We start from the raw sequence: 18,814 nt of genomic DNA, 5'->3' as shown, positions 1-18,814 counted from the left end.
ATTTATCTTTATATTATGAAAAGTAAGAAACACTTTTCTTTTTTCATTTTGTCTATAGCATTCCTGGTCCCGATAGAGACGCATTTTGTCAATGTCCAGTAAACCAAACAGATTGGCTTTATATAAAGGCTATCACAGTGAGTAGGTATGTTTTTTGCAAGCAAAATATAAATCTATTTATTTTAAGTATATACATACATAAATTATACACTATTTATAAAACGTTATTATTTTTTTTTCATGTAATTGGTGTTAGCAAGCGAAAAATGCTAAAGAAAAATTTACAAACTACATTCCTAAAAAGCATCATCACACATGACAATTGATATAAGTCCAATCACTTGTAGGTTTCATTAGCAAGAACGAAATTTTTAAATCACAAAAGACTTTCGCATTTATAGCAAGTTAACGATTTTGATACCAGGAGCATTGCGTTTTATAGCCGCATAGACTCCTATCTCCACGACATTAGCTTGTCGACTCAACAGGAAGGTCTTTATCTCTCGAATGTACTCGAATATACATTGCTCGGAATTACTTGTATTTTATTTAGGGATTTTTGGGAGTTTTAGAGACGGTGATTTTAGTTCAGTTAATACGCTCACTTCCTGTAAATTTATTGGTCTTTTGTATTTATAGATAAAGAGATAACGAAGCAACAAACTGACTTTGAGAATTTAATAGAAAGTGAGCAAACTTTTAAATTTATAGGAAGTACGGTATTATTACAATTCAAATAGTAAATTTCAGAAAATAGAACTTCATAAAACAGCGCATAAAACATTGTTGTTGAAATGAAAATTGATTAATAAATTAATGTAAAACATTATTTTCAAAATGAAATAATATGGTCGTTATTTTCTATGGAAATGTTTTTTTACTACCCAAAATAACGTGTAAAACAGTGTTCTGTTAATAAATTGTTTTAAATTTTTTTTTAACTTTATTATAATCACTACACAGTATAAAACAAAGTCGCTTTTTCTGTCCCTATGCCCCTATGTATGTGTATGGGTTTTTTTTAATAGATAGAGTGATTAAAGAGGAAGGTTTATATGTAAAATAGCATCTATTAAACTACTCCGAATTAACGCGTGCGAAGCCACGGGCAAAAGCTATTATTAAATAATTACAGAATTCCCACCTCACACAAATAAAACATATTTACAAAAGCATTCTCCAGCTCGAAATAATAACATTAAGATATAAACTCATTCCAACAAATACACATATATCGTGGCGCTTGAATAATACCATTATAATCAATGAAAATGTTACAGAGGGTTCACCGAATTATGAGCGATAACAAGTCGATGAAAAGGTTATGAATAATACATTTCTCACGATCAATACATACATACATACTTCAAGTGGTGAAGACTACGAATCACAGGAATTGCGTTTGTGACTTTGCTGGAATGTCTATTTTTGCCGCTACGTGACCTTTGTCTTACCTTGTGCTACTAGAATAGAAATTACGAAGCATTTGATATTTTATGCTATTTTTATGGAAACTCTTTGTGCACTTTTATGGAGTTATTACACAGAATTACACTTGTATTTCTTGAAGGGGAATACGCGTAGGTACCATCTACATTCTATTGAAATCTTAGATGAATTTGGTCATCTCTTGCTATAATTTGGATACTGTTCCAAAACCTGATTCTTCTATACAAATGGGGGTAATTTTTTATGAAAATGAAACCGTAATGAACCAGTATGTGATATCGGGTATCGGATCAAAGCCTTGTTATGTTGGATTATCTTTTCAGTAAATATTGTATAATTTTTTTTTCAGATAGATCTAGCTTCGATAAAATAGTGGAACTTATTATCAACCTTAGACTAAAAAAAAAATATATATTCGACTGTTTTTGGGTTTATTACCCAGAACATTCTACCGGGTGAACTGATTTACAAGATTCCTTATATATTTAAATTTAAAAGTTTATGCCTCCTGTGTGGTCCCTATATTATTTTGGTTCTGACGATGGTGGTTTAGAATTTCATAAAAAATAATAATATTTTACAATGATTGTATTTATAGCAGCTTCTACTTTTCTACATTTAAAATAAACATAGAAAAGTAGGAGCTATAGAAATAATAGTAGTGTATATTTTAGGCTACCTACATACCAAACATACCAAATTTCGCGTTTTTTAAAAGTATTAGCGTAAAAACAACACCTTCATTCATTCGAAATTTCAGTAACGTTATAAGTGATTGTGTGGACTCACAGAGTCTGTTTCCTTCATGCTACGATTCATCGAAGAAATTGGCCGAGAATGCTGTAACAGTTATAAATTACTTCACATGTGTTCAGCGGACGGGAACTTTATATATACAGATTATGTGACTGAGTTTGTTACGTAAGTGAATTGATATTATGTGTTGAAACTAACAAGTAAATGACACATTTTTTACATTCATATAGTATCATTAAATTATGTTATTAACTCAAGCAGTAGTAAACATAAAATTTAACATTAAAATTGAAAATTTATAATAAATTATATAATAATAGTATATTAAACATGTCTATACATGTCTGTACTATTCTGTAGAAGTTTTGTCATCGACCCTATCAACCGAATGTTAAAACCAAATGTTGTCCCAAATGTGATCTACCAGCCGCATTTGGACATTTGATTTAGGTCCAAATCTCAGATTACTTAGAAGTTGTTTGCAGCTACATTAAGAGAAATCAGTGGCAATTGTAGAGGGAAGAGGATCACGTTTTGAATAAATGTTATTTATGTGAAGCCCCTGGCTATATTCATGTCTTTATGAGCAAGTAAATTGCTTAAAGAAAATGCCGTAATAATGTACCCGTTGATTTGGTGTATCCTGTTTCTGCATAAGCTTTGTTCTAAAAGAAACAAATGAAGGGGAAGCGAATTTGTTCTTATTCGAAAATTTATTAAATTACTTAGCTTTTCTATTGAGACTTACACTTATTTCCAATTTGAAATGATGAGAAAAATTATTGTCTCTGCCTCATTGGTCCCCGTGTTACTCATTTAATTATTTTATTAAATAAAAACGTAAATTTGGAAATAAAAGACATAACTGCTTCATTAAGCCTTTAATTAATTACAATGTACCACTGTGATAGTAAATTAAAAGGCCCGAGGATTTAACAAAAATATTTCCTGAATCTGCCAACAATTGTTTTATAAAATAATAATAATACACTAATCTCATTATTGGATAACAAGTCAAAATTTATCAGTAATATTGATTGATTGGAATTCAATTAGGTTAACATTGTGTCCAGCCATTTTGATGTAGGTTGCTATGCGATGGTATTACATAATAATAGAATATTGAACGTTTGCTTAATTTCGTAGAACTAAAAGACAAAATATGATAATTACAGAAGAGAATGACGTTCGTATTATGTGTTATGAATGCTGTAATTACGTTAAAGTGAGTTGCAAAAAGATATTATATGTCTTTATCACTACACATCATTTTTTTTTTCAAAACGGTGAGATAATAAAAAAGATGATAAATAATGAGATTAATAAAACAATACAATAGGTTTATGGAAAAATCTTCCACAAAAACATTGAAAAGAAAAACAGAATCTAGTAAAATATATATTTTGCTAAACAAAAATGACATATTGCATTCTGTATTTCCAATAACATTCAACAACAAATTTCTCTGAATTTGGTATTGCGATTGAACCGGACATAGCATTCATTGGAATGCTCCAATGTGATTGATATAATCCCATTAACTCATTTTCCGCTGGAAACTAACCCAATATTGGAATATATTCGTACGATCAATTCGAAATTTGCAAATATGTCAAACGATAACATAAAATTCACAGAAAAACACGTTTTATTTCGTTGCTGCTTGTATATTTTTTCATTTAGCATAAAACAATTATTGGCATCGAACAACATCCATTTCTAACATACACCTTATTCTATATCTATATCAACACTATTATATTTTCTTTACAATTCATTCTATTTTTAAAATATATTTCGCTTTATTATACACATATTTTCCTTATCACATGTTAGCACGGCTAGTAATGCAATTAGCAATTTTTATTGTAACGACGTAGTTTCCGCTGATATTAATATTTCAACTTCTTCGAATAATCAAGTGGCGATCGACACAAATTCAATATGTCATATTAAATTTAACATTAATTATATGAGTGCAACTTCTCTCAATGCTTTCAAGTCATACATACTCCGGTGAATAATCTCCGACATACAATTGGAAACTTGCTTTATGGTACAATTGCGTTCTAGGTGCACCAAACAGACGGAAACATACATCAGCTTAAATTGCCAAGTGCATAACCAGCTGAATGGCAGATTCATACGGCTGACTTGATTACACAGCTCTGACAAAACGTCCTCAGTCCTCACGCTTCATTCAGTGCGTGCCCTTGCACAATATTTGTTGGCACAATCTCGAATTCCAATAACAGTTACTATAAGTACGAGTATATAATGGATTCTTTATTTATTAAAATAAATGATATTGATAATTTAGTTAATGATTTTAGAGTGTTCGATATCATGATTGTATGTTCCAACAGTTGGTAAATTAAATTAATATTTGGACATTCAAAGTTTGTTTCTTAATGAATAAACTTTTATCAATAATTACAACGACATGAAAATTATTGACCCTTCCCAAAAAGCGTGATTAAATAAATAGGGAAAACAACTTATTACAGACAATTTTGAGTCTATATATAGAAGCCACTTTTATATTTTACCCCCTTGTAATTCTTTTAAGATATTTTTATTCGTTAGCTATTATAACGATACAACACAACACAATTGACAATTCGTCAGTCTCATTTTGCGCTGTTTCTCAATCAGTATGAATCGGCCATTACAAATAATTTTTCTACAATAGTCAGTGTATAGAGCTGCAGGAAGACATTCAACACTGTATATGAGATTGAATTTTCATGTATCAAATACACCCGTACTTATTATCTTTAGATTTATCATCGATCAATTTTGTGTTTTATACAACAACGGATATAAAAATTCAAGCCCACACCAGTAAACACTATCATAATAATTTTATATTCTCACAGCATAATTCTAATCATTAAATCGCTTATACACAATAATCTAATTTAGAAAACATTGTTCTTATTAAAAAAAAATGATTGCAGGTAAATTCGAAGGAGCAAGTGAAATAAGAGCGTTTTCAGACGAGGCATTATTTTGGTTGTCTGAAGCTTGTTGTGAACAGCGAAAGCACATCGAAGATTATAACAGTATTTTCTATTTACTTATTTATTTTTATATTCCACAGAAGGCGATAACATTCTCTATCCATTACCATTATTTATTGTTGATACGATTACCAGATATTCTATTATAAAAATAGTGTTGCTTGTTAAAAAATAATAATTTGACGTAAAATTAATGTTATTGAGCCCAGTCTGATAACACTTCTAATATTGATCGTAGAGTTATTTGTAACTACAGAAGCGAGTTTAGTACTTAATAAAGCTCTAGTATATAGAAGTATGAAGCATAATACTATAATTTTAATGCAAAAATTATTAAGAGGATGACGTTGTCTTTGGTATTTGTATTTGTTATAAAAATATAATATCATCAACTGTTACACAACCTTTAAAATACACAAGAGAAAATTATGTGAAACGATACATTGTTAAAATGTGAATAAAATCTATATAATATACAATAAATTCTACATTGGTCTATATAAATACCCATGTGTATGTATTTTTAGAAAAGAAAAGGATGCTATATATATTTCTTCCAGTTAATTTTTCACTCCAACAAAACTTGTATATATTAACTAACATTTTAAAATGATATATTATACAAACTCAACAGATAAAAAATTATACAGTCTTATGAATGTTAATACAATAAATAGGAATGCTCATTTAAAAATCATTTGTACCTTAATATTTCATATAATTTTTGGCTTCTTTACAATTGATATTGCAGATATTTATTTACCAACATTTATAATGTTGGTAAATAAATAAATAATTTGTGTAGATCGGCGATTTTCTTGACCGTTTTAATTTTACATTTGAAAGATACCAACCAGTTTGTAAATAGGATAAATAGGTATTTGTTATATTAAGTACAATTTTATACAAAAATATTAAGATTTTGAAATATTCTTTTCTCGGATTCAAAAGCAATAAATAATGAAGGGAACCCTGTAAACGAAAAGCGTAATTGACCGGAAGGAAGCTCGGATATATCAAGATAGAAATTTCCTAATAACAATTACTATAAATTTTTCTTTGAATATATTATATATGCATACTTTAAAATTCTTTAAAACAATTTCACTTTCAGTTTTCGAAGTTCCGCTATCAAAAAAATACCTAAATCGAAATTAAACAACCCTATACCTTGAAAGTGAGACGAAAACATTAAAACACTATCTTTAGGATTAAAGAACATCGAAGTATTATTAGTAGACTAGTTAATGGGTATTCTAAGCTCATGGATCAGAAAACCGCAGCCGATAAGCCAAATTGGGTCGAAATGTTGCAGTGTCGCAGAAGTAGCGTTGGCAACACTCGTTTCTGTTCGGGGCTTTTTCACGCTGAGCTCGTTCACCGCAACTGCCAAAAGCATTAGTCATTCAGTGTCTGCTATCTTTTTCTCTTCAAACTTTTCCCTACTTCAGTATTTTCGCGAATTTTAGGCAACTAATAGTTTTATAAGAAGCTCGATAAGTTTCGACGTGAATCTTCGTTGACCTTTAAATATTCTTTGGTTATTCATTCATATATATTATGCTGTTTTTATATGAAACACCCTCTTTTATATTAATAAGTATAGCATTTTTTTGGTTGTTCAAGAAAAATCAATAGACAGTCTACGTGATTCCTTCTTCTAATATTTTAGGTTAATGGTATTTACAAACGATTATTTACCTACTTATAATATGAATCCCTAAGGAGAACGATATTACTACCATAAGAGCACATGATGCCAAGGTACAATGTATTTTCCTATTTAGCAGACAATCTTGTTCATCATCTCAATATAATGTAAATTCTTATACCTGTAACAGTTTGTTTCTTGATATCAGCGAACTTCTCCCCTGGGCCTACTTCATCAGGGATGGTGGCGGTGCATGTCAGCTGCAGGCGTCCATGAGCTGGTGTCCTGAGTTCCGCGATAGACACCCACAGGGAAATGGGAGGTGGTGCGAGCTCACGAGGTTTCTCGCTTATCTAGATGTAAATATGTTTTTTTAAACATTTCTAATGCGACATTAATCGGATATGTTTTTCTAGGTATTCATAAAATTCTTCTTCGACTATAGTGGACAAATATGGCTAGCATGCTCAAATGTTCTTGTGGTACCTTATTTAAAACAGCTGCCATTTTATTCTCAAGAAATGAGATGTGAGTAAATTAGTGTTCTAATTCGTCTACGTAACATAAATAACCGTCAAACCGGTAGGTAAGCGTCAAAATAAGATCAGTAGTTTTAGCTATTACGGAATATACAGAACTAATTGATTGTTAATTTATTATATCTCCATCACCATAATATATATCTACATAAAAAAGGAATTATATATAATCATATCGCATTAAAAGTAATCTTTATAACACAATTTACTTATTCGTTAAAATTATCAGTGTTCCAGGTACCTTCGCAACTTCATCATGTCCATCCTTAAGGGTGCACTTGCTATGCTTAGTAAGGTTGGCTGGTGAGGGCGTGGTGGTCTCGCTGACCAGAGCCCAGTACTTTGCGGTGTAGTTGAACTCCGGTGCTATGTAGCGATGCTGGTGCTTCCTGTGTCTGTAGCCGCCGCCCTTGGTGCGAGTGGAGCTCGAGACGCGGTATGAGAAGTATTTTATTGAGTCTTCGGGTACCTGAAAATTTTGCCTTTTTACAAACTGAGCTAAAATAGGATTTATTCGGCTATGAGATATATTACGTAGAAGTATAAGTATTGCGATGTTTTTTTTATTCCTGTTCCTTGTACTCGTAATAATAAAAAAGTCGCCATGCAGCGTTTAAATAAAGACACGCATTGGTAATTAGGTTCGCTATGAATGTTTAGGTATTTAAATATGCGCAGATATGCGTAGGTAAGCCATAGTTTCAATATCAAGATACATGTGAAATTTATTACAATCTTCTTGGCATTATTGACATGAACGCATTAATAAAATTTACAAATTTGTTTTACCTTTTCGTTATCGATATACCAGATGAGTTTTGGCGCGGGAGCTGCCGGGGCACTGGTGCAGTTGGCGCGAAGTAGGCCACCAACAACTACATCGGGCTTTCCGAACGTTATTATGGGTGGGTGCTTTTGAGAATCTGCATAAGAATTACCTACCTATAATATACTTATATACTCATAAGATAACCATATAGTGAATAAATGGAAAATTAAACGTATATTACAATGCATTAAAGAAAGTTTATATAAAAATTATTCCTGAGAGAACAAGAGCATAAGATTTTTTTATAAAATAAATTATAATTATTGCAAGGAAGAAATAGTTCAATTATGAAGTTAATTTATTAAAATGAGATTATTTTACTTGTGAGATTACATTGTGATATAACAGTATAATGTGCTATGTATGTAGAATAATAATTCTGACTAACCGAACTTGTCAAAGACAGACAATTGAGATGCAAATGACATTTACCCTCAATTAATATGGATAACTTACACACAACGGTCAGCTGGTGAGGGGGAGAGGCTGCTGTGAATATCGGAGTCTCCAAGGACACTTCACACCAGTACAGCCCTGATGCGGTCGGGTCTAAATTCTCTATAGTTATCGAGTTTTCAGTTACAAGGGACATCTGAAAGAATGTTCATGTCAACACAAAAAACATCTTAAATAGCTTCCGCGAAGGTTGCAATTTGAATGACTCTGGAGTCGAAATTTGTATTTGTATGTTACTTTTTAATGAATGCTTCTTGTTCAGTTTTAGTCAGAACATTTATTATGTAGCATCTGTCTCGGTCTTGAACCAAACTGGAAAAGCATTTAACTATTGTGATAAAAAAGAGTAAATTAAGTCGCTAAGAAACCTATTGGCTAATATTTCTTTTATTCGACGAAACTTTTACTTGACAGCCTTTTTATTCCATTTCTATTAAAAAGGCAAAAGTTTGTTCGAAAGGATGGCTGGGAACTTGAAAGTGTTTTATCAAAAACTGATTATTTAAATTTAGCAAAAATTATAGTATGGAATGATCCTAATTAGAGTAGATTGTTTTTTATCAAATGCTCTCCTACATTCAACATCTGAAGATTTTATAAAAATAATTGTTATTTAAAAATATTTTTGTTTTCTTATATTACATAACATAGCAACAATAATAAAAGTAATCTAGAGGTCAATAGCACTCTTTAAAAATGATCACCCACATAACGTTTGACTCGTGTTTATTAAGATAAACTTCTGAGACAGACGTGGGCTCCGGTTGTGGCTTCAATTTAGTCAATAGCTCTCACGTCTAACTTGATTAGAGGTGTTTATTCGAGTGATATTTGACGCTTATGTACGTCGTTTTTAATGCTATACTGCGTTGAGAATAAAACGATCGTTGAAATAGATAGCGATGTGATAAACAAATTTTTGAAGTTAAATAACTTACTCTTTATTGTAATAAATAGCTTGTATTGTGAAAATGATTGTGTATAAGATACACATAATTTAAAAATATGTCGTTTACAAACTGCTAATAAAGTAAAACTATGGAGGTATCTAGTTATGATCTGATTACCTAATCATAATAATAATAGATACAAACCTTTGTATCTATTTGTATCATACAAATTTACAAGCGACTGTTTAAAATTTGATTAAAGAGTGTTCTCTTAATTTATTTTCTCATAAAGCTACTATAAAATATAGCATGTACTGGTACTATAGTATGAGTTTAGTAGTTATTTTGCATTTTTAATATGTAAAGAAATCAACTAGATTTTTAAATAAGTAGCTCCAAATTACAAAAACAAACTTACGTTTATCTTTCCACCTTGAAAGGTATAATTAGTATACGGCGGTACTCTCTCCCGCACATACTGCAGGATCTTGGCACCAGATCTCTGGAACTCCACCTTGTACAACAGCTGAGGTGGCACTTGATGGAGGCATCGTAATGTCGCTGAGCTGCCTCTGGCTACCCAGCTCGGAGCAACCAGCTTCACGTCCACATCTGTTGCTTGACTGGTTCCTATTGGAATAGAGTTTTAGCTTCGATCTGTTCATCATTAACATTATCATCAGATCATACGTGTTCATACTGCAGTGTCGCTGCACTGCTAAAGGAAGCCTCCTATGAATATTTAGGCTGTAATGAGTGAGATGGCAGACGTTACATGTTTTCTTTCACCGTTTCAAGCATCGTAATGTTAATAATGTGCAGATAAATTTCAAAAACTGTTTTCTGCAGATTTATCCGGTTTTGAACCTCAAGCTTTTCAATTGAAATCAGAGATCCGATCGAGTTACACAAAAATACAAAACAAAATCCTCAATTATAAGTTGAAATGGTGGGTAACTGTCACACGAACACGAACAGCCACTTAAAATTGCATCGAGTCATTCAACATTAAGAAATACACGCTTGTTAAGGAAGCTGGTTTAAATTACTGCAAAAGGGACGTCGCTTACAGCAGAATTCAACCCAACTTGTTGTAATATTATAAATAGCTATTATTTTGTTTATTGGTTGTGATAAAGCTTTATTACTCTATGGAGATAAAAGAAAATATTTAAAAAAAGTTACATTTTGATCGAGTAAGGCAGGCTATTTTTTATCTCAATTAACCCCGGGTGTAGTCGATGCAAGCGATATTTGAATACTTACTATTATGAATGTGAAAATGTGTGAATTTGTCTATATGCAAGGAGCGATTTTATGATATGATTTCTGTGTCTGGAGATAATTAGGAGGCTAGAGAGCGATACAGGCTGCTTTTTACCGTGTTACGAGTACATCTCATTTCTACGGGCATTTATTTTCCCTAACTACTCGGACGAAGCCACCGGCGGATAATACTAACTGATTAACAGGTGGTGTGTGTTATTACTGATCCATTTTGGTATTTATTTAATTTTACGCATTATCTCTATTTCTTTTGTTTAATGCTCCAGGCATTTTAAGTCAAATTAAATGTATAAATTATGAACATAAATCATTATGTCATTTATATGATATCTATTATATTCAGTCGCTTTAATAAAAGATTATGATCTCCGGTAAGAAAAGTAAAATTAATTCGGAATGCGTAAGGCGAAGCCCGGTAGTTTTGATTCAAAAAGTTTTGTGGCTCATTATGAAGGTAGCTGGAATTTGAAACTAATTCAAGTTCTTAAGGCTTCGGAATCATGAGGATTAGGATGCGCTCTATACAACGAGCTTTTCCCCAAACATAAAATATGAATTAAAAACTTCCTAATTAAAACTGCATCTTTATTATAATTTATAACAACGCCTTATATTTTGAATAATAGTTTGTATATTTTAAGCTTTTACTAACAATATATACAATTAAACTATAATTTGTGTTATTAAATATACCACCTGGGATAGGTATGTACTTACTGTCCTCACAATAACACATTTACAAAAAAAAAAAATGTATTTAAATTGAAACTTTACACACCGCATGATACAGTTATTCTAAAAAGGCAAAGCCAGTGTTAACAATTCCCATTTAGTTGCATATAGAAGTTAGTTCAATAAAACTAACTAAACAATGTTCTCATTGAATTTAATATCAAAACAAGTATTTACAATCCATCATTGCATTTGTAAAGTTGTCAAAACTATAAATCGAGGGCGAGATATTATTCCACAGTGATATTTTAGTTAGGATCCCTCTTTTGTTAAATTATACCATAAAATTCGTCAGAATAAATCTCTTCGCAGCAAGAGCAGATACAAAGCCTTTTGTTTGTACTGAATAAAAAGTCTAAGTAAACATTACATTACTAAGCAAACATGATAATTGAAGCCCTACTTTTATAAATTTCTTTGTCATTATTCATTACAAGCTACAAAATAAAACGTGTAATGTTTTAAAAATGGCTTAAAATTACAAACAAATATTTAACATAGATATTTTACCGCCGCAAATCGGAATGTTTCCATCAATAGTTTTCAATAGCGATCAATACTTACCGTTAAAGTAAAGGTTTGCTTTTCATTTGCATTCATTTTACAACAGCTGGTACATACACCTACTGCTTTTATTAAAGTTTTTGTTTTTACAGTATATTCACGTATTTTTTTGGACTGTCGTTCCCAAAAACGAAGGACGATCCCGATTGATTGACTTTTTTTTTATTCATTACTGGATAATTTCGTGGGTTTTCAATCGATTGATGTGATTCTCAATTTGTGGTCGATAAGAAATTATTATCATTTCATCCTGTTTTCTCAGAGATCTCTGTGATCTTTTTTGTATAAATTAATATTAAAATAATTATAGGGTTGACAGTTGACATTGAATTAATTTTCATTTTATTAATTTCAGCTAAAAGAGCTTTCTTGCAACTTACTTATGGATGTCAATTAATTTATGGTTACGACTATTTTGAAAAGATTCTGAAAATGTTTTAAGCAAATTCAAAAATTTTTACTATAAATTGTAATTTCATTTTTTTCAGAACATTTTAATTTATAAAAGCTATTAGAACTTATTAAAACAGGACTTCGTCCTTTAATTTGTTTAGCGAGCTAAAAGTAATTCGGAATTAGAATATACACAAAATTTCTCAGACTCTTCGTAAACTAAAGTAACTTATTCACGAACGCCGCCGCCTGAACAAGTCCGCAATAAATATGAATGAAACCACACTTAAACGCAAACTATAGGATACGCTCCCGTGTAATGAGCAAGGGATTCATCACAACAGCATCTTGGGGATAAAATTGAAAAAAGTCTCCAAGGTAAAATTGACTTGAAATTGGCTGTTTGTGGTATGACGAGGTCCTGTGTTTATCAATTTAATTTCAAACCCTCGGGGACGCATTGTGTCTCCATTGTGCTCGGAATTTTTATTCCCCTGGTCCGTGGCTAAAGATGAAAGTTAACTCAGTCGTCGGTATTTGTAAATGAATCCCTTATATTAGTGAACAATGCTTTGCTAATGGCAAACTTTTTCATACAAAGGTAAGTAGGTACTGGATAAAGTAAGAGAAAATTCATCAACAAAAACATTTTCACATTTACACTCAGTGTATTTATCAATCACACAAAACCCTATTATGATATTAATAGGAAGCTACAGAGTTCGAGATTATATGCAAACGATCATTGTGCAACGTACATTTCGCTTTTCAAAACAGTTTTATTTATGTAAATCTCATAACATCAGCGTGTATACTGTGTAGTGTATACTAAACGTCACATAACATCATTCCATGTCCGGTAGGTGTCCGCTACGCTTCGCATGTCGACAATGGCGAATGGCCGGAAGATTACACAACTACTGAGGTTGTTAGTATATATATACGAGTTCGAGATAAGCTTTATAAGGATACCTCTTGTGGGCCGTTAAAAGATCGTGAAAATGCTATCCTTAAAATGGATCAACAATCCAATTGAAATCAGGTAAGCGAATGATTGGCTCATTGTGTTTTGATTTCTTTGCGATGGTTAATAAAATATTTCCCTGATTGTAGGTTTAAATATATATTGGGGACTTGTTATTGTAATTAAAAGAGGTAAAGGAATATGGAAAAGGAAGGGAAGGATCAAGGGACACCACTGGGTCTAAAAATGTTTAATGATCTTTTGCCCATGAAACATATACGCAATAAAAATGACTAAAATGTTATCATAATAAATAAAATTATTAAAATAATTCATTTGTTAGTCGTCCTTGTTTTTCTAACTAAAACTAACTATACTATGTTTAAAATTTTTGTCCGTCAATCACGTTGTAATTACCGATTGCAATGAAATCTAGTACGTAGACAGCTGGATACCTGGAATAACATATAGGCAACATATTATCCCGATATTCCTACAGGATACGGACGCAGGGCGCAGCTAGGCAGTATAAAGGAATGAATGCATTAAATGTTACAATATAAATATAAGCGAACCAACGAATCACAGCACTACAATTTCAGAGGTCACCGTAGGGAATATGAGACCAGTGTAATTATTTTGGAAATGCTGAACGCTGACGTTTGTTTTCATTGTCATTGAGTGAGTCGATCCGGATTTAAAATTAAAAACAAGCCTGCATTTACAGTTTATTGTTGAACGTGTGTTGTATTTTTATGGTAGATGGTTTAATTTGATTTTTAGCACTTTAATGGAAGAGATTTTGTGTACAATATATTATAAATAATATATAATTAACAAATAGATGACTTTTTTTGAAACAATTGCATGCGTTAGAATTATTAGGTCTAGAATGCTAATCTTCGTCGGATCGACGACGCGAAATCCAATAAACATTGGTTGCATCCATTGCGGATCACGTATAATCTCAGTTAAGTAATTATCTTTGTGTGTGCGTACGTGTGAACTACTACAGTCATGACTCAACACAGCATAACACGTTCTTTAAACATTTATTATTAGTGGAACAAGTGATGAGGAAGTTTCAATAACATAGAGAAGGAGGATCAAATAGATAGGGTATATATATAGGGTAATAGATAGGGTTGATCCAGTATAGGAATTTAAAAACTTAATTGAAAGTCCCCTAGAGAAAAAGTAATCTTTGCTGACATCCAGAAAATATTTTTTCTCCGTGCCAAAGTTCATCTGGATCATAGTGTGACAACCATACCGATGTTTGTCACACTTTGATCCTCATGAAAAATTTCATATTCTATATCAGTGCCTATTTGGATGTAAAGTGTACGTGAATGAAAGAGAAAGAAGCGCAATAATTAATCAATTTCTAAATATAAGTATGTATATCAATAAAATAGGCTGCGTACTTTATATTAGGTATACAAATTTTTATAGCAGTGCTGTGGCAATTTTCCTGTATAAGTTACGGAAATAACTAAATATTTTAGTATGAAAACATCAATTAATTAGTTTACAGCCCGCCTTCCAAAATATCGCAAGACATCTATTCGCGCTGCATTTTCACGAGCAGACTTTCAAGACTGAAAAATGACAAACAAAATTAATGCCCGCAGCAAATCTCTAGGGAAATCGTATAGAAAGCAATTCCGCAACTCAATAACATTATTTCCCATGAATATCAATTTCTTTTGCCTCACTTACTTCTGACCGGAATTTCCTTTCGTTTTATGTAAAGGCAATTTTATGTCGCGATCCTAATATAGTAAATTATATCATTTTAATGCACTTTTCAAAAAAAAACCAAATATGAATTAGTCCCAGTGCAGTTTTATCAAGAATAACTAATTATGTATTCGCTTCGAAAACTAACAACTTTCCGGGAAACTCGCTCCATTGAATTTAATTTCATCAAAACACGTCAAGGTAAATTATGGTTTTTGTTAAATGTGTTTTGCAGTATATTTTTATTCGTAAATGTTGATGCATTACAATTATTTTCTTTATTTAAATAATACGAGAGATGCTGATGAAAAAGGATGACTACGTGGCTGGTTTTTATAATACTTCATGTACTAATATATGATAATGTGTTAGCAAAAATGTAGGTAACACATCCAATAGTTTATAATTTATATTCCGCATACTAAGGTTTTACACTCGGCGAAAAAACGACGAGGTATAATAAGTTTGTGTCGTATTACGTGTCTGTATGTGCTTGTTCGTGCCTTTCTGTGGCTCAGTGTTCTTACCCGTGTATGGTAATAATAATCAGTTAAAGACGGCCGCCGCTGAATGACGAATTAAAGATTTTTTCAACTTCACTTCAACAACTGCCTCAATTAATAACTTTGAAATGACTTGGCTTGTAAAATACCATATACTATGACAAATTTAAAATCTACGATGGCCGCCAAATAAAAATGGAGTAGGTGGTTTTTAAATGTTCTATTGAATTCACTTGTGTATCGTCTAAGTACACTGCAACTTTTCATTACTTTCCACTGACCATATATGAAATATTTGTGTTGATAGCGAACATACCGACGGCAACACTGTTTGTAATAGAAACGCCGGGCACACTAAACATTTTTATTAAACTTTCATGCAGTTTATATTGACTCGATATGTTAGGTTCCGTTTAAAAATTTATAAACATATCAAAGAGCCATGAAGCAGGTTTTTGAAAGGAAATAATTAATATTTGGTGGTCGTTAAACCCGCTGATTTTAGTCTGGCCAAGAGGTCGAGGCGACGAGCGTGAAATTAAAGAAATTGAAATATTAAATTTATGTACTAAAGAAACGTTAACATATAACATTACTATTATTATTATTATAAATGCGAAAGAATGCTAGTTTTGGTTTTCTTTAATGTCCTTTTCTTGGTATGATTTTGTGATCTTACTTACAAAGAGGCAAAATTATCTCATTCCCATTAGAATCGTGGTTCTTTGGAATTCCATTAAAAACAATAAGCAAACGCTGATGTTGTTTGAATTGGTTACATTTATTCAATGATTATCTCTCTAAATGAATTAATTGATTACTCTCAACATTTCTTAGTCAGAATAATGTTAAAAAAGCATTTTAAAGTACTCCATACATGCTGTATGTAGACTCACTCCCTCTGATATTCCGCATCAAAACTTTATGGAAATGCAATGTTAAAAACCTACATACATCACACGAAACCGTTCGTTAAAAACTGTATCTACACAAACTTTCACGGAGAAACCTAGCCACAAAACAATCGCGGTAGTAAATTGAAGCACAGCACATTTTTTCGAAGCGCTCGATTAGTTTTCACGATATGGTTTCCAGCACACTGGAGCCTTATGCAAGTGACATCTAAAGATCTATCCACTTTTACTGGAGTCGATTGCTGTTATCTATATCGCCCGGGAATTCAATTACCTGCTTAATAGATTTCTATTGAACTGACGTCAAATAAGCTTTAAGGGTACACAGATTGGGTAAGATTTTAAATGGACAGGAAAGGTTATTTAATATTTAAGGAATAGTAGTGCACGTGCCTCTTACAGAAGTAAGAACCTCTTACGTAGTTAGAAAACTAATGAGATAGAAGTATTGTGAAAAATGGCTGTATGAATAATTTTACGGAATATAGTTAAATATGGGGCGAAATTTTAATACATTTTTTACCTTTGTAACTAACGAATACTGTCTCATAAATAAACGGTGCATTGTAATTTTCTCTTCATAGGTCGTTTATATTTCCCACAAATTATTTAGCTTCTAGAAACACCTGCGTTTGAGACTTACATCTAAATCCCAGAGAGAACGGCTTTCACACTCACAGAAAGTATAAGCTTAATAAAGTAACATATATGTTATTTCTTTAATTCTCTGTTATTTTGCCATAGACATGATAAGAAAATAATAAACTACTAAGGCGTAGAATACCACTACTATGACTAAATTTGTTCGTTCATTTTATTAGAAATTTGCAGTATTTGTATCAAAAAAATTAAATCGCAATGCAAAAAATTGAAAAGTTGCTTTAAATAAAATTTTGTACTTGTTTTGGTACCTAATTTATAATAAATTAAAAAATAAATGTTAAGAGCTAAAGGGCCAATCAGCTCTTCAACCATTAAAGGCTAATCAATAAAATGTTTTATAAGCATTAAATATAACACAATAAAAATTGTTTTATACCTACAATTGAAATAAGTATACCAACACATAAGGTATGAGAATGTTTTGAAAGCATACTTTCGTTGGAAAATATTCCTTTCAGCGGGGCTCTGACTTACATTTTATTTTTGTAATTGAAAGTTATTCTAGTTAGAAAAGTAACGTAAAGTAGATTTATTGTCCCTGAAACATGAACATATCATATTTCATGAAAATCGTTGGAGCCGGTTCCGAGATTTAGATTATATACATATAATAATAGTTTATAGGTATATAAACATTCAAGAATTGTTTGCTTAAAGTAATTTGGTATTCAAACAATCTTAAAAACAAGAATCACCCTTGGCGGAAAGCTAAGAGTACTCAGCCCACACGTATCATATTATAATAGATAGCTTCTGGCATTATATTAGTTAATTGTAGAGGCGTTTCAAGAGAATTGGAGAGGTTGTATTTTATGTAAAAAACTCATTTATATTTATTATATCCCTATCGTTTTAAATAATCCCAGTCTGATCATATCTAAATGATATTGGGACCACCTACGGAATATACTGCATTCGAAGTAAAAACATTTTTATTCGGTTTAGGTTTTGATTCACATTTAAGTACCAATTTTTTTTATGTCATAGTCGGTAATGGAGCTGGTGGGTCGCCTGATGGTAAGCGCTACCACCGTCCATGAACATTTGGAGAGGCGTAAAGTCAATTGCAGACCTTTCGCCTCTACAAATGGATTGCCGACTTTAGTTGGGAAGGGATTAGGAAAGGATTGATGAGAGAAATAAAGGAAAGGACTCACCGTACGAAACACAATAGCATGCTATTATTTCACGCCGGTTTTCTGTGGGGGTGTGGTACTTCCCCGGTGCGAGGTGGCCCAATTCGTGCCGAAGCGTGCTCGACTCCCACAGTAAAATTTGTGCAATAGCACAGACGCAAACAAATAACTCTTATTTCTAGAAGTCGGTTAAGTTTGGTAAGATGTACAATACAATGAACTTTAAGAGGTAAAACAATGGATTTCGTCGTCTCAGCCGTAAGACGTCCACTGCTGAACATAGGCCTCCCCCAAAGACTTCCAGAACGGCCGATCATCCGCG

At 31.9% G+C, this 18,814-nt stretch overlaps 1 protein-coding gene across 2 annotated transcripts in view; it reads right to left on the bottom strand.

Moving 5' to 3' along the window:
* Positions 1-5,928: 5,928 nt before the first annotated feature.
* LOC119834492 overlaps positions 5,929-18,814 on the bottom strand; it is a 43,110-nt gene continuing 30,224 nt past the window's right edge. For both annotated transcript variants that reach the window (XM_038358870.1, XM_038358868.1), the window contains 6 exons: positions 10,012-10,223; positions 8,704-8,839; positions 8,208-8,341; positions 7,660-7,887; positions 7,061-7,232; positions 5,929-6,614 (listed from right to left, as the gene is read on the bottom strand). In XM_038358870.1, coding sequence (XP_038214798.1) covers positions 6,469-6,614; positions 7,061-7,232; positions 7,660-7,887; positions 8,208-8,341; positions 8,704-8,839; positions 10,012-10,223 — 1,028 coding nt within the window. In that variant the 3' untranslated portion in view covers positions 5,929-6,468. The remainder of the gene's footprint in view (positions 6,615-7,060; positions 7,233-7,659; positions 7,888-8,207; positions 8,342-8,703; positions 8,840-10,011; positions 10,224-18,814) is intronic.

This window comes from Zerene cesonia, chromosome 19 (assembly GCF_012273895.1).
Source record: "Zerene cesonia ecotype Mississippi chromosome 19, Zerene_cesonia_1.1, whole genome shotgun sequence".
Lineage (NCBI taxonomy): Eukaryota > Metazoa > Arthropoda > Insecta > Lepidoptera > Pieridae > Zerene > Zerene cesonia.
The sequence above is the reverse complement of the archived record's forward strand: the minus strand, read 5'-3'. Positions and strand labels throughout refer to the sequence as shown.